Here is a 25,815-nt window from a genome sequence, read left to right as displayed (position 1 = left end):
ACAGATGGCAGATATTTTGAAAACTTTTGAATTGATTATCAAATCAAGTGATTGTATTTAAGAAAAGTTTACTGAATATATGTTTGTAAAAGTTATTGAAAACCGGTTCCAAACTAGATAGTAATAGCGTAAGGCTTTATATTCCGAAAGATTGAAACAGTATTGAGTCGACTCAGGGGTTATTATTTTTCAACAGTATTTCATTTTAATTTCTTTATGTCTATTGTATATAGTTTTTCTTGTAATTAAATGTTTTGTTTATTGAAACTGGATTTGGTTGTGTTTATTTGAGGAATCATAGCGATTCAGAACTTATAATGAGTATTGGTAAATTCAGTACCATACTTCATGGCAATCATATCATCCAAAAGTAGATTTCTTGTCTTTATATTTAATAACGAATCCTCTTCTAAGTCTAATGGTATTCCTTTGATGCAAGGTGAAGATAACGAACAGTGATCAATCTCATAACTCCTATAAGCAATACAAAATAGATAGTTGGGCAAACACGGACCCCTGGACACACCAGAGGTGGGATCAGGTGCCTAGGAGAAGTAAGCATCCCCTGTTGACCGGTCACACCCGCCGTGAGGCTTATATCTTGATCAGGTAAACGGAGTTATCCGCAGTCAAAATCAGTGTGCCAAGAACGGCTTAACAATCGGTATGAAACACGTCAGACAGCATTTGACCCAATGCGAGGTTGTATTGACGAACTAGATCGTTATAACGACCATAGAATTTGCGAAATGCTGACTTCAATCGAGACTGTTGAAACCCCTGTACCATCAACTTGTTTGTCAGTAGCCTACCTCGACCTAAAAACTGACCACACGCAGAACAAGCTCCTGCATATCGAATCAGTTGAGATGCACAAACACCATATGCAGGTGACAATGGAACATTGCTACATAAATATGGGAAGCCGACGATGGAGAAGCTGAAATCGTCCCGTTTGTCATACAGTTGAGTTGTCAGTTTGCTGTTAATGTCTACTTTCAATAAAATATCCAAGTACGAAGCAGAAGCGGACGACCCCGTGGTGTCCTCCATTTTGAGCTCACAGGGATATATCAAATCGACATAGGAATGAAAGCTCTTATTGTTAATAGACGAAACGTCATCGATATATCTAATTGTCGAATTGAAGACCACAGCGAGAGAATTTTTCTTCTCGCGTAGAAGTTTTTGAATAAATTCTGCTTCATATGAATATAGAAACAGGACAGCTAACAAAGGAACACAATTCGTACCCATGGGAATTCCAACAGACCGTTGGAAGATCCGATCACCAAAGACCACGAAGATATTGTCAATGAGGAACTCTAGCATATTTTTTATTTCAACTTCAGAGTACTTGTGCGTGGAATCAGAGTGGTGTTTAACAAAGTAAGTTTTTTGAATGACTGATCAATAGATATGATTATTTCCGTTTTCCGTTTTTATTGAAGAAGTAACTGTCTATGATGTCAAAAACTCTAGTCTTTAATTTATCGTGAGGAATGGTCGTGTACAGTGTTGAAAAGTCATAGGTTTTAATGTTATTGATTTGGGAAACATTCTGCGATTCCAAGTTTAGTAAAAGTTCTTTAGAATTTTTTAGAATCTACATTTGATTAACACCACTTCTGGCATATGTCGTCGCACAGTAAGTTTGAAGTTTCTCCTTCACAGCTGTTAATATTTTCGTGAGGAGCAAAGATAGGGGCTTGGTAGAACACTTACTGGATCCAGCAATGTATCTTTGTAAGGGTTTTATGTAGTTTAGGAATCCAGTATAGGTAGTATATTATTTGTGTCTAAAACTGAAGCATGGTTTTGAAGAATTTCATCTTTTGAAAGGGCAGTTGGAGTATAAGTATGATTACTAAAAGTGTAATTAATGCCAAGTTCGTTTAAAATACAGTTGTAATAATGAGCCTTACAAACAAAGACAATGTTGTTACTAGCTTTGTCAGCTGGAACCAAAACATATTCCTCATGTAACCTATTTAATTCTTTTATCAATTCTGGTTTACTAAACACAGAAGGATAGATGGTACGTACTTTTGTTTTCATGTGTCTAATGCGGAATTTTAATATCCCTCTTATGTTTTTAACCCATTCTGACAATGTATCAAGTTCTTCTTTTTCATATTTAGCCCATCGTTTGATTCTTCGTATCATTCTTCCATTATCAATAATATCATATAAAGGTTGTCAACGCTTATGTAGCCAAATCATTCTCTCTTGTGCTGGAACTATTTTGTGCAACAGTTCTGCAATAGTAATTTCACAAAATAAGGTTTTCCACAGGAGGTCGATCCTGCAACGTTTGCAGTTAATGGATATTTGAATTGAAAACTCCTGCTGCTTTTGCTACCTAAGAGATGATGTGAATGCTGCTGCTGTTTGGGAGATATACATGTAATGAATTTGTGCTTTTGCTATAATGGAAATCGTACATCAGCATCTTTGACTTTTCTAATATTGAAAATCCAACATAAATTGAACGATTCAAAGCAAGATTATATTTTATGAGTTCCATCGATGCCAAGTCATCCTTGGAAATTTTGAAGAATTTGAATCTTGGTTTCACTGTCAATTTAAGAAGCATCTGATCCCTATAGATCGGCTAAGTGCCAACCCTCTTTCGTTGATTCTCTACCGTCTTTTCGTGGATTCTCTATCGTCTTTTCAAACACTTTGTTAATAATTCATAAAAATCCTTTTCAAAATCATTCATGGCTACCTTTCGTATATTTGTATTGAATTCTATATACATGTATGTTTTCTGTCAAGACTCCCGTTGAAATGCAAGCACTTGATAAACTTTAGTGACGTTCATACCGGTATAGCTTCAGATTTCTGTAGTGAATAATATAATCCTTTTTGCTTTTCAAATTCGGAACTAATTTTCAAGTAGATGTTTCCAGAAGATAGAGATCTTTAAGTAGTTTAAGCTGATAAATAATCTCATTTCACTTCAAAGTGGATAAGCACTATGAGTGTTGCGCAACACTGTAGGGTAATCGATATCTACCGACAAAATGTAGTCTTCTACTGCATTTTCTCGAATAAGTTTTACATTATGACCCCTAGGTCGAGGCCTCTGCTGGTGGACTGTTAGTCCCCGAGGGTCTCTACAGCACAGTAGCTAAGTACTTCGTTACTAGCTTGAAAATACGGATGTATATTTAATTGCTGTGGTATAATTTAGAAATTCATTTCAAAATTAAGGATTATCTCCCTCATGCATAGCTCTTATCCTTAGACGAATTTGACTTCAGTTTTTTTGGCACTATGTTTTCCCTAAAATAGCTCTTACAAGTTTATTGCTATTTCGGATTTCAGAAATTTCGGTTGAGCGTCACCGAAGATACATTATTTGTCGAAATGTGCATCTGGTGCATCAAAATTGGTACCGTAAGTTTTACATGCTGAACAACAATATAATATATTCCCTGTCTGAAAAACCATCTAAATTCATGTGTTGTAGAGCTTGACTCATCGACCATTCACACAAGTTGTTTCCGTCTAGGTAAATGAGATAAGTGCTTGATTGACTCTGATCTTAATCTTCTATATACGGATTATTAGCCTGGGCATATCCTTGTGATATCATGGAAATGTCTCCCATCAGCCCCCTTTCAATGAACAAATGCATGTCAGGGCCTGTAAAAAGTTTTTAATTAACGTCAGTCATTTTAAGAGGTGCTGGCTTTGCCAGTCCCGATGCACTGTAAAAGTATGCTGGGTCTATTGCATAAATACGAAGAAACAATTTTCTGACGTTTTCAAACACGTCGGTCAAAAGGATGACACTATATAGATCGTGATATTCTCCTAAATTGGACATCTCATATTTTCCATACAGATCGGGTATAGTTATAACCAGCTTCCGATAAATCTTGATCATCAGTGCTACTGTGAAAGACCGATCTCGATCGAAGACACATTTCGTTGAATTTCTCCATTCTACCCATAAAGGATAAACGCCTTTGCGAATGAATAAATTCTTTCTTCTTTTTTTTTTCCATTAACGTAACCTGGATGTTTCTTTCTGATGTAATGATGAAGGTGTTTAGCCTTCTCTATGCCCTCTTTTGAAAGGTGTGTTACTTTTTTTTTTTACAGAGATGTTAACGTAGTTCCACACTCCTGTGACGTCATAAGATTGTGCAAAGTCAATAATTTAGTGACTGGTACATAAATTTTGTTGGAGTCTTTTTCATTAGTTATTGTAAAAAATCTTGTTAGCCATAAAATATTTCAAAAGTCTTAGTTATATTTGAATAGTCAATGATGCGTTTCAAAATACTGAATCCAAGGACAATAACTCTGTTTTCATTAAATTATTTATCAAGTCCATTATGCAATAGACTTCCTATATTTTTCACAAACATTTTACCAAGGCGATAAGGAATTATTATCTGTGTCTTTTCATGAAATTACATAAAATTTTAATCCATGAGTGGTTTTGAATAGCTCAGTTGTATGGTGCCAGACTTAGGGTTTTTATGGGGTATACATACTCTGGAAGCTATAGATTTGAAATTATTAAGGAAAGGTATGGATTTTTTTCCATAAATAACTATAACAGATGTACATCTACTAATATAAACAGAAAAAATGATATGTAAACCATGCTATAAGGAAATTGTGTCCATATTTGTTTGTTTTTTAACATTTTGGAGAATAAGGCTAATTCAATAATTTTGCACTTATTATACTAAAACTTGATGAACATATTGAAAATGACATGTGTTTTAGTTATTGACATGTTTCCTGATAAATAAATGCAATTTAAATTTTTTGTTGTTGTTTTTATTTTGAAATAACAGATAACTGTTTCCAATGAATTTCATAAAAATCTACATAGGGGTACATTACTTCAGTAGTGTCTGTAATGAAAATAAATCTGGAAATCCTTAACTAATTTGCCTTTTCTCATTACTCTGAATGTTAATCTATTGATTCCAAACAAAAAAATGCTACCTAAACCCCAAAAATCCAGGACTAAGGACCCACCTTAACAGAAATTGAAAGGAGTCGATAAAATCCAATTTCCACTTAGAAAACTATTTCATGACTTTGGATTTTTTGTTCGGGTTTTTGTTCATATTCTGTACTGTTTGCGTGATTAGATGGGAGTCGAATTCCATTAAAGTTTCCGTTGTTTCAGATCTCGATTACATGCATTATGTGCAGCACCTCGAAACTTTTCAGGTACGACATAACGGCCGCGATCTCGATCTGTACCGTACCCCTGCAGACAAATGAAACATCTGTCAGTTGCTTGAAATGAATGTTCATCTGTTGACATTTTAAGAGTCTTAGGGTTCCTAAGAATTGTTATCAACCTATATTCCACTTGCACCATGTTTTCAACAAACGTTTCAGCAACATTGTCTCCACAGTAGGCTAAATGATTTTCCGTAAGGCTGTCATCTAGCCCAAAATACCTGAAGGAATGCATTTTGCTAATTTTATCGTGCGTGATTGGCATATATTTGGTTGACAGGTTGCAATTTTAGAAGATATTCACTCAAATTTTGCATATACTGTATACAGAGTTCTTTTTAGGCTTTCTACACTTGTTGCCGGTTTTGCTCCGTTTTAGATTCGCCCAGATACAGTTGTGTTAAAGAAAGATATGGGAGGGGGATTAGTCTTAAATTCGCCCACTGACAACAACTGCGAAAGGGGCGAAAATAAAACGGGGACGAATATTTCCCTGTATACGACGAAGCTGACTCTATGTAACTTAAGCATTTATTTCCCTCTTAAGGCATTTCTGTCCTTTGAGCCCCATGCAATTTGCAATACAGCCTTATGCTTTTCTCAACAGTTTTGTTTTTGTAACAACAGTACAAATACTAATTGCGATCGCTGGTTTGATCTGCTAAATGTTGACTTAAGTTTTTAATCCAGCAGTTATGCGATCGCTTTCCGTTGGATATACCGGTAACTAGGAGATTCACGTGACGTTTGAAACGCTGCTTTGTCAAGTGAATGGGATAATCAGTTCCTTTTTCATAGTGTCATTTTGTTTTTCAAACTTTTAAATGTCCTTTATCTGGATTGGGAATTCTATTCCATTGAAATATAATTCATAAGCGTATGGAATGTATTCTAAAACTCTTTGAACATGATGTGCTGCTGAATGCAGTGCAGATAAGACGGTCCATTTGAAGCATTTTTTATCGCTGTTTTGAACATTGACAACGGCTTTTTTGGCTCTTAGATTTACTGGTAGAGGAATGAAGCTGGGTCTTTTTAGAGGTTTATATTTGGTACCATTTAGCGTTTATTCTATCACCTTATGGAGTGTTCAATTGCTCCCCCGTCATTTATTTTCCAGAAAAGAACTCGTTATTTACTTCTTGCTTTCTTGCAAGCTTTGCTCTTCATCTTCAATCTTTTAGGCCACATGGCAACATCCAAGGAAATGCTGTTTTACTGTTTCAATTTGATTTTTATTTTCCTTGGTTAAACGAACCTGCATGGTTAAGTACTGTATGGACCTGACAGTTAAATTTCTGTATTTCAATGTTGTAAATCAACTGGGAATAATTGTGGGTGGATTTTATATAAATATAATAATGGTTCTACATATTTTAGAAATACACGTTCGTGTCTCCATAGCATCACGAAGCATGTTGTTCTATTTTTGTATTTAATCTATTTCATGTAGGTTAAGATACATACCTTTCAATTCAGTGTACATTACATGTATTTTTAGCATTGTTTTTGTAAGTGGAAAGAGTACAGTGCCGTGATTGGTTGGACGTCTCCGTACAGTAATTCTATTGGTTAAGCCTCATCACGTGTTATATTTCAGAAACCTATATATATAGCGCAAGTGACATAGATTTCAGATAATTGCAAGTTGTATTGGCGGCAACATTTAGACTTCTCTCCTCGGATACATCCAGATTTCAAGATTAGGTTAGAAGTTTGATAAGACATTTATCTCCCAACACACTGGGCACCTGTTTTACTTTATATCAACAAATATTCCTTTAACCAGCAATTTCCCTTTTTGCACTTAAACCTGTACGGCAGACGTCTTAGACCATATGAGAGTATTTCACTATTTGTGTTATCACCTGTCAATTGAATGAAATCGCATGTATTGAATTAAAACATTAATTACCTTCACCTATAGTCATATTATATCAAACCAGAGACTCCTTTGGTTGGAAAATTCATTAACAGTACCTGATAGCCACAGTACTTAGTACCTGACCTAAATTTGAGTTCTACTATTTTGTAGTCCCCTCATCTATCTCGCCATCCTTTGGGGAGCTTTAATGCTTTGCCTGTTTTGTGCAAGGCAACTTTAAAGGATCAAATTTTACTTTGTCTTCTGTAAAGAACTTGTACTTTCAAATTCCCGTTAATGGCTTCCTTTTCTGTGATGCAATCAACTGCTTTATTGTTTGTAAGACCATACTCAATCTGATTTCCTTGAGTTTGATTGATGTTTCGGTTTTGTTTTTCTTGCTTGATTGGGTAGACTTTTGGATCTCATCACTAGACGAATTAGGATATTGCTTTCTCATATGGCGGAGATAATTGTCTTTTCTCTTGAAATGCATATCACAGGTATTGCACCTATGTTCTCATGTTCTGTCCTGAAATGAAGATACATGCTTGGTGTATGACTAAAGTGTTGCCCACAAACGTCGCAAATTACAGTCTTCATGTTGTAGACTGTTTCCGTTTCCTGAAAGATCCAGAATCAGAGCTTTAAATATTAGATTCATCAGCTTGATCAAAACCACTCCCTTTCCTTACAGTAAGGAGAATGGGTGGTTTTAATTAGATTGTAAATTCGTCTAGGCCTAAAAGATTTGAATTAAACTTTTTCCTCATAAACATTAAGACAATTCGTGTACATTAAGATCTGATTAAGAAACTGGGGAGGGCAGTTTCAAGGCTATTGCCAAGCCATTAACATCTCTGTCACCTGGGACGGAGCTCCGCCCACTGAAGTATGCTCATATGAACGCAAGTCGAGCATGTCTTCCCGATAATTACTTGGTTCACCCACTCATTGAAAATTTCTGAATCTGACACTGTCATTCATATATCAGACAGAGGATGAACAACATAATTAGGCTAAAATGTTACCTTGACCGCAATGAAAAGATTCATATAACGAACAGTCATCAATCTTATCACTTTTATAAGGAGTACAAAATAAAGAATTGGGCAAACACTGATCCCTGGTCACACCAGAGGTGGGATCAGGTGCCTAGGAGGAGTAATCATCTCCTGTTCACCGGTCACACCCGCCTTATGAGCCAACACAATAAATATAGAACTAGTATTTACATCAGTTATAGCATCGATCTTGTACAGTTGTGCTTAAATGCTGAGGAGTGAACTACCATAAGAAGGACTTTCTTATTATTTTCCAAGTATGAAATGAAACAAAATAGACACAATCTGCTGCATTTTTTATTTTATTGTAAACAATTTGATACCATTAGTTTTTCATACTGGTAAACCTGAATTACGTCATATCCATGACCACGCAGTGCATGCCACTTACATAATCAACATCCAGGTAAATATCTCTATACCTTACTCGAAGGTAGTATCTCGATAATCCTATTTACATGGAACGGGCCATTCACATTTGTAGGTTCAAGTAAACTAAGAAGATTTCAATACTGTGCAAGTTTTTATTCAGAAATAATTTTTTATATGATGTTTTCAAAATAACTTATTTCAATGCTCAATGAATATGAAGACGACTACGTTTTGTTCATTTCTGCTGAAAACACAACACCATGATTGTCAGATACATGGGCATGCGAAGATGTCTGGTCTTCGGATCCAACACACTCTCGACAAGTGAAAAAATTATTTGGGTCCCACTGACGCTTGATGCTAAGCAGACGATGGTAATTGCTGCCCCAAAATTTATTTTGCCAGTTGGTCAGGTCAGCGTTCGCTTCGTTAGGGTACTGGCCATTTCCATACTCAGCCAGCTGTGGAGCCATTTCTGCCGCCTTCTCGCGTAGCCCTGTGATGTTCTCTCCCACGGGGACTATACCCACCGATAATGACATAACGGCAGATCTAAATCCAGGATGCACCGATGTTTCCTGTATTCCTACTGCTGATGTCTTCCCTGAAAATTAAATACATGTATATACACTTTTAATGCAAGAGGTGTTTATTGAATATATGAAGAATAATCATAGATGCACTATACCTCCGATCAAAATCCCTGTGAAAGTCACAATGCCGGGTTGTGGTAATTTTGTTGCCAAAGTCGTAAAAATATATTGGATCCAATCATCCGTGAAACTGTCTTCTTGCATTAGGGTATTTAGAAGATATGTGCTGACATATGGAGGGTCCTTCGGAGTTGATTCGTACTCCAAAAATGTATTAAGGCGCTTATACGCACAATATTGTTGCCATTCGGGGTGAAAGTTCTTTAGTTCATCCATATACGACCTCGTGGGTGCATCATAAGACCCATAATGATTCATGGCGAGCATAATGCTACCCCAAGAGGAGTCGGCGTTCGGTGTACCAGACCCAATCAAATAACCACCCCATTCCGTAGGTAGATTTTGCAACATTGACACCATCTTCTTCAGAACAATATGACCAATCTCTGTTTCGTCACTACGCACGATAGGATAAGAGCAATCAAATGTCGCTACTCCAGATGCTGGGTAATGCAGTTTAAACGTAAAGTTAGTAACAATGCCAAACGTCCCGCCACCTCCTCCGCGTAAAGCCCAGAAGATGTCGCTATTGTTGGTCGATGTTACACTACCGTTCAAATGTTGTATGCGTGTCATGTGGTCGTTTGCCGCTATGATACGACCTTGGGCGTCCACCATTTCTACCTCCAGTAGATTATCCACGGCTAACCCAAACGTCCTTGACATCGGACTGTGACCACCTCCAAGAGTATAGCCACCCATACAGACGGTATGAGCACTACCCCCCACTATGACACGATCAACTTTGTCGACCTGAAATAAAAAATAAATAAATAATCGAATTCAGATACAAGTACATGTCCTTAATTGGTTTCATTGTTTGACGTGCTGCTGAACAGTATTTTCAATAAATGTAGGTACTTGTATAGAACTGTTTAGTATCATTTATGGTTGTTGAAAGAGTATGACTATTCCGTTGAACTTTCTAGTTCACTTGAACTATTCTGTGAATCTAATAGTGATTAAATAATTACCGACCGCATTTGTTCTCTCGAAACAATAAGTAAGCATTACAAAACAGGAGTGTACATAGCTCTCCAATGACTGACCATCACTTATTGCTTGCCATTACTAGTGTTTCAGAATTACGAGTCAGTAAAACGACTCAAGTGAACATTGTGGCCCATAGGCCTCTTGTTTTCTGATTCAATACTTAACCTCCTCATAAACTTTAAGCCAAGTGTTCCCGCTTTCGCAAGTAATTTCCCCTGCTGGATTCCTTGGCGATGCAAGAATCATTGAAGTTTTCGTCATGTTGCCCAAAAGAATTTGTAAACTTCCGTGGGCTGTGGATCTGCCTAGAAAGTCGTGACCCGACGACCGTACAGACACCAGCAAATTATACTTCTGAGCAAACAGGACACTTCTCTGGACATCAAGGGTTGATTTAGCCACAACTATCCCGATGGGAAACTTTGTCCAGACAACATCGCGTGTGACCACAACTTCAGTGTATTCCTGCATGTATGGAAGTAACAATACTCCGTCCAGGGATTTACCAAAATTGAGAATGACTGGGTTGTCTGGGAAGCATGACTCTCCCGGCAGGCATCTGTCGATTACAGATGTTACGCCAAGGAAATGAAGAGCAACTACCACAAAGGTGCCTCTGGAAATATGAAATGTTTTTTATAGATTTGCATTATGACTTTCCTCATGGCAAATATTCACGACTAAAACCTACACAAATTTATATAACTTACTTACGCAAATCTATATAACGTATACGTACACTCACAAAATCTACACAATATACATTACGTACCTACACGACAAAATCTACACAATATACATTACGTACCTACACAACAAAATCTACACAATATACATAACGTAGTGTCTTTTCTTGTATCAAGAATTATATATGTTACATGTTTATGCCCTTTTGGGCCCTGATTGGGTAATAAATACTATTCTATTCTAAACGTACCTACACAACAAAACCTACACAAATCTATGTAAGTTACCTACAGAAATCTATATAACTTACCTACACAACTAAATCTATACAAATCTATCTAACTTACCTACACAACTAAACCTGCACAAATCTATATAACGTACCTACACAACTAAACCTACACAAATCTATATAACTTACCTACACAAATCTATATAACGTACATAGACGACTAAACCTACACAAATCTAAATAACGTACCTACACAACTAAATCTACACAAATCTATATAACTTACCTACTCAACAAAATCTACACAAATCTAACTTACCTACACAACTAAACCTACACAAATCTATATAACTTACCTACACAAATCTATATAACGTACATAGACGACTAAACCTACACAAATCTATATAACGTACCTACACAACTAAATCTACACAAATCTATATAACTTACCTACTCAACAAAATCTACACAAATCTATCTAACTTACCTACACGACTAAACCTACACAAATCTATATAACTTACCTACACAACTAAACCTACACAAATCTATATAACGTACCTACACAACTAAACCTACACAAATCAATATAAGTTACCTACAGAAATCTATATAACGTACATACACGACTAAGCCTACACAAATCTATATAACGTACCTACACAACTAAACCTACACAAATATATATAACGTACCTACAACTAAACCTACACAAACCTATATAAGTTACCTACACAAACCTATATAACGTACATACACGACTAAGCCTACACAAATCTATATAACGTACCTACACAACTAAACCTACACAAATTTATCTGACTTACCTACACGACTAAACCTACACAAATCTATATAAGTTACCAACACAAATCTATATAACTTACCTACACAACTATATCTACACAAATCTATATAACGTACCTACACAACTAAACCTACACAAATCTATCTGACTTACCTACACGACTAAACCTACACAAATCTATATAAGTTACCTACACAAATCTATATAACTTACCTACACAACTAAACCTACACAAATCTATATAACATACCTACACAACTAAACCTACACAAATCTATCTGACTTACCTACACGACTAAACCTACACAAATCTATATAAGTTACCTACACAAATCTATATAACGTACCTACACAACTAAACCTACACAAATCTATATAACGTACCTACACAACTAAACCTACAAAAATCTATATAACAAACCTAGAAGACTAAACACACACATTGCTATAAATCTCCCACATGACAAAACCTACATGAAATTGCATAACTTACCTATTGTAAAATGGATACATCCTTTCTGCTTGCAAGAAGGACCCTTTTCAACACATTTGCCCGCATTTATATATCAAGAAGGTTGATGACGTAAAATTACTCAATATCATTTCAAAGTGGATTTTAAAAAGCGATAAGATTATTTATCTTGCGCTCTCGGTAAAAAAGGCTAACGTATGTCAATATCTAGACCATTCTCGAGGTATTTTTTCGACGTCTATAGAATGACATTGCTGAAGTAGAAGGCAAAAATTGCAATTATTACAAATATTTCCTATTATGAAATATTGGTGGTTTGCTAAGTATCTACAGCTGCAAATCTAATTGTGTGAATATTGTCATTTATTATCTAACAATAGGGAACAAACTAAGAGGAGCTCCAGACAGTATAGACAGTGCAGGTCAAGTTCATGTGTAAATCCCTGTGTGGTGACCATGTGACACCACCCCGCCCCCTTGTTACAGAAACACATAGTAATGTCAACTGATATAAATAAATACAACATTAAAATCACCAAAATTATGAATACGATAAAAAGGCCCGAAGGCAAACCGAGTGTTTATCTGATATGGTTGATGACAACGAGTACCTGTCAGAACATCCGAATACAGATTACTACAATCTATTCAAAATTAAATCAAATATCTACAAGAGGTCCATGGACCACATCGCTACCATGCAGCTAGCAATAAACAAGCTTGAGCAAAACTATCATTATACAAGCAGCTTTGTTAAGAAAAAACTTTTCGAAGGTAACGACTAAAATTTCACTAATTATCAAATTTAATTATTGACTTTGATAGCAAATTCATTAATTATCGTATACCCTTGCAGATAGGTATAACCTTTCATATTAAGAAATTTAATCTAAGGATGCTTTGTGCCAAGTTTAGTTCCCAATACATTCGCATGTAAAACTTTGATACCCTATCATGGCCACTTCCTAACCCCAGGGGTCATGATTTTAACAAACTTGAATCTCCACTATGTGTTTCTAGAGAAGATTTTCCTATAAATCTGCATTTAAAACTTTTATCACCTATCGTGGCCCCCATCCTACCCCGGGGGCATGATTTGAACAAATTTGAATCTACTTCATATCGGGAAGCTTTCAGGTAAATTTCCACTCTTCTGGCCCCGTGATTCTTGAGAAGAATTTTTAAAAAGATTTTCTTTATATATACGCATGCATAACATTTGATCTCCTATTGTGTCCCCACCATATCCCCGGGGTCATAATGTTTACAAACCTGAATCTCCACTACGTCAGGAAGCTTTCGTGTAAATTTCGGTTTTTCTGGCCCAGTGGTTCTTGAAAAGATTTTAAAATGACCCCACCCTATTTTTGCATTTTTGAGATTACCTCCCCTTTCAAGGAGGTATGGCCCTTCATTTCAACATATTGAAATCCCTTTCACCCAAAAAGGCTTTGCGCCAGGTTTCGTTGAAATTAACCCAGTGGTTCTAGAGAGGAAAACGAGAAACGTTTACGACGCCGACAAAGGACGGCGGAGAGAGAACATTCGGTTTGGAAACCGTTATCGTAATACATATTTACCTCTGATGGACAACTTTGAATTGATATCAATAATACATGCAAGATTAGATAAATTATTTTGCCGACCAAGGTATACAAGAATGAAACAAAAAGCTACAATACTTGTACTATTATTTGCTGTCTCGACAAACATTGTCTTTTATTGTCCTTATTTTTGTTATTACATTTAGTCATTCTTGTAATACAGTGGCAGCTCCATAGGTTGGGACACCCCCTCCCCCCGTTCGTCAGAATAAATTGCTTTAAAAGGGTTAAAATAGCGCCTTCAGGAGTGGACCCACCCTTTTTTTTTTAAATTCCACACCCCAACCTTGGAAACTAAAATTGATGGTACCAGGTAGACACCCCCCTTTAAAAAATTCCTAGATCCGCCCCTGCAATACAAGAATATATATATATATATATTTGTTTTTATATCAGATCTCTAGGATACCTCAGGACTTTGAACTGCTGCAAAATCAAACTTGCCGACGAGTATGCCAATACGTATCGCTAGTTAAAGCGGGTCATCCACTCGCAACATGGCATATCGTAAAAAACAAGAGGCCATGGGCCTAGAATCGCTCCTCTAATACATTGTAGAACAGGCAAAAATTCTCACTAACCAAGATTCATCAATTAACAAAGTTTGATGATGTTAAGTCAAATAGTACCTGAAAATTTAAATGTAACTGTCCAAAAGTAGGTCACGGTGACCTACTTTTGGTCGACACACTGAAGACTCAAGATGCATCAACTGACAAGTCAAATAGTATTCAAATATAGCCGTCAAATTCCAAAAGAAGGCCACAGTGACCTAATTTTTGGTCGACACACTCCGAAGACTCAAGATGCATCAACTGACAAAGTTTGATAATTGAAGTCAAATAGTATCTGAAATATTCAGATAGAAACGTAAAATTCCAAAAGTAGGTCAGTGACCTACTTTTTGGTCGACACACTCTGAAGACTCAAGACCCATCAACTGACAAAGTTTGATGATTGTAAGTCAAATAGTATCTGAAATATTCAAATATGGCCGTCAAAATCCAAAAATAGGTCACGGTGACCTACTTTTTAGTCAACACACTCTGACGACTCAACATGCATCAACTGACAAAGTTTGATAATTGTAAGTCAAATAGTATCTGAAATATTAAAATATAGCCGTCAAATTTCTAAAGTAGGTCACGGTGACCTACTTTTTAGTCAACAAACTAGGAAGACTCAAGATGCATCAACTGACAAAGTTTGATGATCCTAGCTTTCATAGTGTCCAAAATATGCATCTAAAATTGAAAATGTGAAATTTGAATGTCTGCAAAATTCAAAAGTAGGTCACTGTGACCTACTTTTTTATAAATATGTTTCGAGGCCTCTAGACGCATCAACTTACAAGGTTTGATGATTCTAAACCTCTCGGTATCTGAAATAACAACCTAAAATGTATTCATAAATGATTAGCCATAAAATTCAGAAAGTAGGTCATGGTGGCATACTTTTCACATGACGCAGTTCAAGGTCCCATGATCCATCAACTGACAACTTTTGATGATCATAGGCTCAAAAGTGTCAAAGATATGCATCAAAATCCATTTAATAATAATTACCTGCAAAATTCAAAAAGAAGGTCACCATGACCTACTTTTGAGACAACATGATATTAGGTCCTAAGATGCATCAACTGACAAAATTTGATGATCCTAGTCCTTATACTAAGCAAAATATCAAAGTTTTAACAAAACAAAATTTAAGGTCAACTTTGAAGTGACCTTGAGACCGAACCCTTTGCCCCAGGATGATGCCTTGAACAACTTTTTATCTACAACTTATCCTCATCCTTATGCATAAGTTTGGTGATAATTTGCCCAGTGGTTCTTGAGAAGATTTTTTAGCAACCACTACTTTTGTTTGCATTTTCCTAATTATCTCCCCTTGTTAAAGGGTCACAACCCTAATTTTAGTACAAATGAAAGCCCTTGAGCCAAGGATACCCTGTGACAAATTTGACAACAATTGGCCAAGGGGTTCTTGAGATATAGCCCTTTTCCCAAAAAGTTGACGCACACCGCACGCCAGACATATGGCCATACGATTAGCTCTTTGAGCCTTCGGCTCAGAAGAGCTAAAAATCCTTTAGATTCAGAAACACTGGGAATTTTCAAAGTTGCATTCTTGGGACTTTGACATTTTATATCTCAACTTGAAAAGCAGTACAGACCAAAGATCTCTGTACTGTGTTTGATATGCAAAATAATATTCCTTTCATTGAAATCAAATAGCCAATCAATGAATGATTGCGGTAATCATAGTAAGAAAATCTCACACACCCAGTAAAGCGAATTATCAAACTGTTGTTAGAATGATAGTACTTATAAAGGATTTCTGAACCCTGTACTTACTATTAACTGTTCGAAGGCCGATTTTGAATACCCGCGATTTGAGTCGGATTGCGGGAATACGGTAAATTGAGTACCGCCTAGTAGAGAAAATAAATACTCGCATGATTAACAGATTTGATATATATTTTGATTGATATGTTCCTTCTGCAATTAATGAACTGGAAATGTTGATTTAATGAAGTGATAATTTACACAACCAGCGACCGAGTTCCGTCGACTGCCTCTATTCAGATTTCCTACTTCCTACAACTGTCCATCAAAACTATAAAAACGTAACAATATAAACGTCTTTCACACTTATCCATCAAACGTTACGAAATTCGAACATGGTGTGTAGTTTGATACTCTGGAACACTGCCATGAATCGGCGCAAGCATAACGGAGTCTGGAAAACCAATGCGACAGACTGAAAAGAAACATAGTTCCCATTGGCTTTATACGCCGGTAGGGATGACTATTAGTGAGGGAGTAGACACACCCAGTGGAACAGATTATGCAGGGAGTAGTCCTCAGAAGGGGAGAATATTGCATTTTCAGGAAAATAGACAATTTCATCACATTACATTTATATAGGGAAAATCCGTAAAGGTATAAGAAAATGTGCAATTCAATTTAATCATTTAATACAATCATGTTAATGGAACTTCTTTATAGAATTCCGGTCATTAAATGCAAGTGTCTTCAGAAAATCTAGCTGCTAGCTGCATATATACATATTTGAATTTGGGATAAACGTTTTGTTTCAGCATTAATGTAGACAAAAACTAAAAATGTGATAAAAGTTTATTTCAAAGATGTACATTTATTGTGTTGGTGGGATCATTCCATTATTAAAAATCAAGTTCACGTTACAATGTGAGCGTACTTATAACATGTTATTTTAGCTGCAATTATATGCTAATTCTATTTTAGATTTGAATCTAATATAACACTTAATATGATAACTTTCTATCTAACAAGCACTTGAAAATCTTTCTGGTATTTCGTAATTCCTAGTAAGATATCAGCTTTGTCGTTCAAATTCTGCTAAACAAGATACATGTAGGCCTATAATAAATCTATAACAAACCTATAACCAAAAAAAAAAAAAAAATAGAAAAAAGAATGTTAAAACGGCATCACAATTCTTGGACATCACATCAAAATCATAGTGTCCAGTACACATATACAATTGAATAATCTTTCTCATTTTCTTCACATCAAATATACGCTTCAATTTAAATTATTAGAGTATAAAAACAAAGCAATTTTCTTAAATGCAATTATACAAAGGTTTGTTGCAAATACTTCACACTATACAAGTATAGTTACTGATCTACGTAACATTTCAGCTGTCAACAAACTGCCCATACACTGCGCATATCTTACGAGTTATCTAGATCTTACAAAAGTTTATCACAACATTCATGATCACCAGCAGACATGTGACTACTTGAATAGTAAGAAAGCATAAATTTATAAAGCTTGCTCAATCAAAAATCAAACTGTCTTTCATTCACTTCTTTCGGTCATGTCGAAGTGGGAATAAATAATAATTGAATATCTAGTCTTCTTCCTCATGTGGTTAGTTTAATGTATACCAACAACCGATATACAAAAAACCCATCACGTTTTCATAACTATCACGCTCATCTAAATATAATTAGTTTATAATGTATGCATACCCTCTGTACACATTAAATAGTTCAAAGAAACACTCCCCGGTAATTCATCAGGTTTGCAGCCTCAGACCATGCGGGATGCTGAGCATCATCCATCTCCCCTGCAAACTGATTATCACTGCGGAGTTGATGACTGCCTCCACCAATCCTAGCGTCGCACTCTGGGCATTTGCTCTCCATGGTGGCCCCTCCACAATCTCCTATCACATAGGGATGGCCTGCAGGTGAAAAATAAATATGAATTTGACTCCTTTAAGTCAATATCTCTTAAAATATGGAATATACAAAATAATGATAAGCACTTACCGTTAGGACATTTAAACCAGTGGCCCTTCTGTTCACCCATCGCTCTAACAATTTCAAGTCTCTCCTCGTCTGACACCCCGAGTCCACTAGCAGGATACTTCTCTTTCAGTTGTTCCAACACCGTTTTCAACAACGTTTTCTCCTCGAGACTTAACTTTTTACCTCCTTTCAAAAGAGATTCCACCATACTCAATTTTTTCTTGAGGTCACCAGTTGCCGGTTTTCGAATATTAATCATTCTCTCAATATATTCAATGAACAGCCGAAATGATTTCAGACGAACTAATTCGTCCTCAGCGTCCACCAGTTCTTGTTCTGTGAAATACCTCCTCGTCACAAGGGTCCATTCTCTGAAAAATTCCAGGTCTTTGAGACAATATTTTTCATACATCTGTTTTAGATCACTGTTACGTATGTGTTTCTTCCAGTCGTGTTCGATGTTGTTGATCGCTTTCAAGAATCCAATTTGATTCTTCACTGCCGCCAATGTGTTCTCATCAACTGTTGTTTCAAAGAGCTGGTCATAAATCCTTCTCATTTCTCTGCCACCTGATTCTTTCGCAATTTCTCTGATTTGATGTGGAATGTCACGTTGCATTTTCCGTATGCGTAACCTATCCCCAATTATTTTTCGTTTTACTGCTTCAATATCCAACACTGCTTTTTTCACTTCATTTCCGTATCGCATATTCCGGCGAATCAGAGTCTTACATCTAGGACACTCAATAAGTTTTATGGAAGCATCTTCATTTCCCCCTCCTTTCCCGAAATTCTCAATGTAATAGTCTAACCCCTCTACTTCAAAAATGTGACCGCAATCCTCCAGCTCGACAAATTTTGCATTTATTTCATCTTCTGAACCAAAAAATATTTCTGTAACTTCGTCTTTATTACAAATGCGACATTTCTTTGGACAAGGCTCTCCACAGAGACCAATACATCGATGTCCACATGCTAGCTGTATCCGGCAGGGTTTATTGCACCGAGGACGGTCACATGGCTCATAACACCTTTTAGTGCACTGAAAATGTTTACAATTCCATGCACACTTCTCTACACATGGTATACACATTTCTCCACATGACTGGGTACATCTACTGTGTACACAACGGTTGTGGCACATCGTCAAACAAGGCGGACACTTTGAACATTTATCGGGGCAAATATGGCCACAAACGAGTGTTCGTTTACATTTACTCCTGCATCCAACATGAAGTCTACCGTTAAGACATTTACCACACGTTCCTCTACACTTATGGTCGCAAGATAACATTTGACTACATGGTTCTGGGCAAACAGCCGATTCCTGTTCAAAACAAAGTACATGCACATCATGGCCACATCTAAACGTCTTTTTCACTGGGTGTTGACAAACTTCAGTGTGCCGTTCACCGCACAAACTCTGGCACATATGACCACAAGGAAGTCGTGTTTCACATTGTGCCATGCACTTGAATTGATATGGTTTTGTTGAGCACGGAACATTCTGTATATGACCACAAGGCAGAGTTTTGCTGACAGGTATTGAACATTCACCACAGTCTTGGTAACACATTCTTCTGCATCTATGGTCATCAACGTTGCAAATTCTCTTTTGACAAGGTTTCCTACATTGGTATTCTTTATGATCAGCATTGATTACGTGGCAGACAAGTGAACAAGTGTGTCCACAAGGAAGCCTGTGTTCGCAGGGCTTCATACATCCGCCTTCAGGAGCCTTTTTGAAATCCTCTGGCTCAGTTGCATGAATCCCTTTGTCATCAGGGTGATTTTGACAGTATAAATGCAAACCTTCTCCAAATAATTTTTCATGTTTGACATGATTGATAACTTTCCTCCAGAGATCACTGTTTCCAGCCATGAGGTTTAAATTTCCAATCACATAAAATCCCATTTTTGCGCGCGAAAGAGCAACACACACCCTATTCTCTATTTTCAAAAATCCTATCTTGCCTTCGTCATTACTGCGTACTAGAGACAACAGGATGATATCATTTTCCTCTCCTTGGAAATTGTCTACCACTGTGATTCGTATGCCGTAAAATTCCTTTTTTGGCATCAATTTTCTCAGTTGGAAAAGCTGACCAGAGTATAAAGTCAAAATCGTGATTTGCTCCGGTTCGTACCCCTGTAGTTTAAGGTATCGACAAAGGGCTACGATGTACTCGGCTTCGTACATGTTGGAGTGACTTTTCTGTTCCTCGTCGTTACTTTCGGGATAATCATGATGTATAAAATACATGTTCTCAGAAATTCCTTTGACGTCCGGGTAACGTTTAACAACCTCGTGGTCTTTAAGCTCCGGGTAAATAATTTTCATCATGTTTGAAATTGTTGGTCGCATCCTATGTTGAAGATTTAAGCAATCGCACTGCATTCCATTCTTCACCATTCTTTCGAATAAAGACACATCTAAGTTGTAATCTTTTGCGAGTTTGTAAACTGTTGGATTTGGTTTGAGCTGCTTATGATCACCAATGAGAATCAGATGTTGGCAACCTTGACTCAGTGTTGTTATGATGTGTGCCTCTAGTACCTCTGCTGCTTCCTCCACGACTATGACTCTTGGACCAATTTCTTGGAGAACTGACTGGTATCGTGCTGCCCCTGTAGTTGTCATCCCAACCACTGTTGCCAAGCGCATAATCTGCTGATCTTCCTGCAACTGGATTTCTTTTAGACGGGTTGCATTTCTTTCATACTCTGCTTCTTTTCCTCTGATCTGTTCTCTGTAAGTGCAACAGAACTTGTGTGTCCAATATCGATAAAGACGCCATTTTTCCTTTTGAGTCAAACTCCAAACATCATGACCCATTCTCTTAAGGTTCTGAAACTCTCGTTCTGACATGCGATTTGTAGATCTAAGTTCTTTTCGCAATTTGCTTTTCATTCTTTTCTTTTGTTGTCTATCCATTTGCCATCCCTCGTTGTCTCCATTTACTTCCATTTCTGAAACATTAAGTGCCGTTGCTTTTGTCCTAATATGGATGTTCGCCAATTTCCTTTCTATATCTGGAATTCCAAGATCAGAAAAATATTCTAAATCATCTAAATCAATTTCATTATCATCTTCATTGTCCAGTTGTCTCATTTCCACCATTTGGTCCACATCGTCAAATACATCAACATGTTCCTCTTGTTCTTGCAGTTCATCGACAAGATCTCCGTCTTCATCCACTTCTTGTCTCATTTGTTCTTGTGGAACTTCAAAATTCCCATGTTCTATCTGTAAAAGTGTTCCATAGCCGAGCCATTCCACAATAGCTGACGAATTCTTTATTCGTTTGAGAGAAATAGTTTGATCATGAAGACGAACATATTGCTCAAGTCCTTGTACAAGGTCATTGTAAAATGGCCCCATAAACGTTTGTATATAATCCTCGTGTATGACCTCTCTTTCAGCAATTTCTATTTTCATTGCAATATTGTTGATACCTTCCCTGATTTGATTTAACTCCCAGCCAATTCTGCGAGCTTCTCTGGTGATGTCACCGTGGATTGCCCTTGCTTTCCTCATATTCATTCGGCAAGTATTGATGTTATACTTCTTCAGCTGTTCACTTGTGCTCCGTCCTCCTACTCGCAAAATGTCACCTTGATAGAAACTTAATATTCCCTCTAGAAACTGGTCCAGAGCATGATTGGTATAGCAAACAATTAGCATTGGTCTATGGTCAACAATACCTTCCACATTGGTGTTCCATATGTTGTAATTGTGCAGCAAAGCTTTTACAATTTTAAGACCAATGTATGTCTTCCCAGTGCCAGGAGGTCCTTGGGTGATAACAAATTCATTTGTTAAAGCCTTCTGCACTGCTTTATACTGCGAGTCGTCCAGCGAAAGATGATCTGCTGGTGGCCATTCATCAAAATCCATGATCTTCACACTCCTACACCTGGCAGACAAGGGACTAAAATTGTAGGTGGTTTCCCGCAAGACAGGAACTCCTAGATTTCTTAACTTTTTCTCCCCTTGTAGAACAATATCGTTATCAACTAGAGGACGAAGGTCATAAGTTGTATTCCTTCTTCCTTGCAAATACAATGGTGGTTTCACTTCGTCTGTTTCACATCTCAAAATGTATTTTTCAAACGGGATTTGATTCATGTTCTGCAGACCACGTAGGACATGTTTATAGGCTTCAAAGTAAGCCGTGGTCTCCGCCATGACAAATCTGGCATCTCTAGGAAGTGCTGCCATTTCCTCATGAGTGTTTTCGAATTTCAAATCAATAATTCCCTTCCCTATCAGTTTTATGTCTCGGTTAGATACACTGGCAAATAGCATTGTACGAAATCCGTCTCTGGATAAGCAAACGAGAGAACCAAATATGAGACGTTTGCTGGATTCCCAACGCACACGTTTGAGTTTTTCTACATCAAAGCAGACCCTGTATGACAGGCCAGAGCGATCACAGATAGGGGATAGAATTTGTACGTCCTTGTATATCCTAAGATCCTGTAAACGTCTGACTTGTCCTGTATTGTGCAGTGCCTCGATGTATTGCTGAATACCTTCACGCAAGGGACAAATAAAATCTTCTCTCAGAAGACGGAACTGAATATCTAAGTAGTGCTCAAGGTCTCTGTATCCTCCTCTGGCTTTATTACGTCGCAAAAACGGATTGTGTTCCATACCTGCTGTCACGTCGACAGTCTGCGGGCACACATTCATCTCTCTAAAACTGTTCTCTGGTTCTTGTTCATCTTCATTCTCTAATCTTTTCTCTCTGTTTTGCTTTTTAGGTTTTGGTTTCATAACCTCCGTTTTGTGTTCTTTACACATTTCAAATGCTTCTTCTAGACTGCTACTTAACTGTCCCGTGATTTTTAACTTTGAAACCACAGCTTCAATGGTAGTAAATACTCCGAGGATGGTTGAAATACTGTGTGGCATATTTTGAGCAAACGCAATAAACAAGGTTATGACATCTTTAATCGCATCCTGGTGCTCCAGCAGTTCAAATTCATCTGCAGTTAGGCCAAACATGAACTCCATCAGCTTATACTTCAAAAAATGTGAACCCTCGATTGTGGATATTAGTGCTATAGTTCCTTGGCGCTGAGACTCACATTCCAAAGCTTTAGCAATGCACCTAAGCATCAGTGCTATCATGTTGGTATCGTGACCATCATCTGCAAGAGCCTCTTTCAAACGAGTTCCTGGTGCACTGAGTGTCATCAAAACTTCGTTGGGAGACTTCATCTTCAGTTCTTGTAGTCGACGGTAACCACATCTTAACTTCCATGACCCCTCTGGTCGCCCCTCAATTTTACGTGCACCGCCTCCGCCCCCTGGCCGTCCCGCTCTAGCTCCACCTCCTCGTCTGTTTAAAATCACAAAGCAAAAATACAATGCAGGAAATGGTTTTACAGTTGGTTTCTCTTTTATAAGCATGTGTATATAAAATAGTTCTGTGAATATTTTTTTAACCTTTTTATATCTATCAGTTCTTGTTAATGTGACTTTAAATATGGTGAATCCTCGTTTGTGTGCGGTAGTTCATGAATTCGAGTCTTGGTCAAAACCAGACATGATTGTGGTATAGGTATTATAGACCTACAAATCCGAGTCCAATCTATATAATCACACGTATTCTTAATGTCTCATCATGAACTAAATTATTTAGCATTATACTTTAATATGCATGTATTTACATTTCCATTGTTATCTTTGATATCTCTACAAATTGTACTGCTAGCCTTTTTCCTATGAACGCGTTTAATTGTGAACAATGCGCGTGTGAATACATGCAGATAAATATAGTATGATTATTTTAACGACTAGGTATTCTGATAGTAATGAAAGTAGAATATGAATATAAGCTAATTTTTTGAAAATACATCAGCGTACGAAATGCATCGCTTCATGTCGGCGTATAACCGTTTTATGAAGCCTTATTAAATGATCATGATGTATGTACATATAGGTTGTAACGCCTCACAGACGGAGATTTGTCCAATAAATCAATCACTGTCAGGGTGTAAATTTATTGATCTAAGTTAAAATGGTATCTTTAATGACTTAAAATGTAGATGAAATAAATTTGGTTCGTAATTCTTCAACAAGAACATTCTATTTCAAATTCAAGATGATAGAAATACTAGTGCTTAAAATATAACCATTACATAACTCATAATCTGCTAAACTGGGTGAAAAAAGGGAATAGACAAAGAGAGCTACAGATTCATCCGTTAATATAACAGATATCACATTCATAAAAAAAAACAAAAAAACACACACACAAAAAAAATCATGAAAATTAGCGGCTACATGTAAGAAGGCAATGGAAATAGACATACTTTAGTTGGGCTGTGAATTTTTATTACAAAAAGGGGATTTACAGAAGCGTAGTGTGGAAACATGTAAAAATTCTTTGATATCGAAATCTTGAGATAGCAATGTATATATCGATACAACTACCGACATATGCCAATTAATATCCAAGAAAAAAATTACACGAAATTTTATACATACCGCCCTTCCATAATTAGTCCTAATTAGAAAAGAAAAGTGGAAACTCCATATCTGAAAAATAGTGACTAATATCATGCAGAAGAATATAGATAAACCATCAGATCTCAGAACTTAGAAACGAAAGTTATCGCTGCTCTATACTTAGATGTATAATACTTTGAATTTTGAACTTTCGTTTTCATTTTCTCACTTGTCTTTACGTGTCGTCGTTACTATAAGTTTTTTGTTGTTTTTTTTTTTAGTAAAATTGAAATTATAAAAATGAATTAAAATTTCACGACAAAGCTATATTCAATATACTAGTTTTCTCAGCATTCCTTTATAGTGAGTGCATGTACAGCTGATTATATACCTACATGTAATGGACACTTTGAACAGTGAATGCATCCTTCTCTACACATACTCCGTTACTTTGTATTGTTTACAAATAAAATAAGGTCAGTGGAACAAAATACTGATCATTACAAAATCATTGTAAATGAAACATACGTACATACCCGACCATACGAGAAGAATGGCCTCTATCGAATGAACTGACTCCTTCCCTAAAAATTCCTCTTGGGCTATTTATATACACATACTTTCGTTTTCTCGATTCCCTGAATGACATCAGCGCAAATTGATTTCGCTGGTATTTTTTATAAAGAATTTTAAAATAATTCTGTCGTATTACGCTATACATATTTTAATAAATACATGTATTGCATATCGAAAACTGGCACAATAAATAATATTGTATTTGTGTATCGTAGGGACGGATCAAACTATTTATGTAATAGTATGGTACGTGGCTTAATTGTCTGCTATTTCAGAGTGAAGTTGTTTAACAATAGTTTCTTACTGAAAGCGGTAGGATTCTAGCAGCACTTTTGATAAATTTGGGGTGCTTTACCGTTATTATCGCCAGTTAGATCAAGGTTTGAACCCTGGAGTGTATGTTACATATACTTTTTCATTTCCTATTGATTCATGTAATGT

General features: G+C 36.7%; 2 protein-coding genes across 7 annotated transcripts; both read right to left on the bottom strand.

Annotated features, from left to right (window-relative positions):
• Positions 1–8,661: 8,661 nt before the first annotated feature.
• LOC125657935 (uncharacterized) lies at positions 8,662–12,592 on the bottom strand. Its single transcript, XM_048888862.2, has 4 exons — positions 12,453–12,592; positions 10,395–10,845; positions 9,212–9,989; positions 8,662–9,127 (listed from the first exon to the last, which is right to left on the bottom strand). The coding sequence occupies exons 1-4, from the start codon at positions 12,470–12,472 to the stop codon at positions 8,748–8,750; spliced, it is 1,629 nt and encodes a 542-aa protein (XP_048744819.1). The 5' UTR covers positions 12,473–12,592; the 3' UTR covers positions 8,662–8,747.
• Positions 12,593–17,161: 4,569 nt separating this feature from the next.
• LOC125657934 (NFX1-type zinc finger-containing protein 1-like) lies at positions 17,162–25,442 on the bottom strand. 6 transcript variants are annotated; one of them, XM_056150009.1, is made up of 4 exons: positions 25,331–25,442; positions 24,838–24,888; positions 18,360–23,686; positions 17,162–18,271 (listed from the first exon to the last, which is right to left on the bottom strand). In XM_056150009.1, the coding sequence occupies exons 2-4, from the start codon at positions 24,846–24,848 to the stop codon at positions 18,078–18,080; spliced, it is 5,532 nt and encodes a 1,843-aa protein (XP_056005984.1). In that variant the 5' UTR covers positions 24,849–24,888; positions 25,331–25,442; the 3' UTR covers positions 17,162–18,077. The 6 variants fall into 6 exon arrangements, with proteins under 6 accessions (XP_056005984.1, XP_056005982.1, XP_056005983.1 ...); XM_056150007.1 differs by having other exon boundaries at positions 25,335–25,442; XM_056150008.1 differs by having other exon boundaries at positions 25,194–25,392.
• Positions 25,443–25,815: the final 373 nt, after the last annotated feature.

Source organism: Ostrea edulis, chromosome 9 (genome assembly GCF_947568905.1).
Source record: "Ostrea edulis chromosome 9, xbOstEdul1.1, whole genome shotgun sequence".
In the NCBI taxonomy this organism is placed as follows: Eukaryota; Metazoa; Mollusca; class Bivalvia; order Ostreida; family Ostreidae; genus Ostrea; species Ostrea edulis.
The sequence above is the reverse complement of the archived record's forward strand: the minus strand, read 5'-3'. Positions and strand labels throughout refer to the sequence as shown.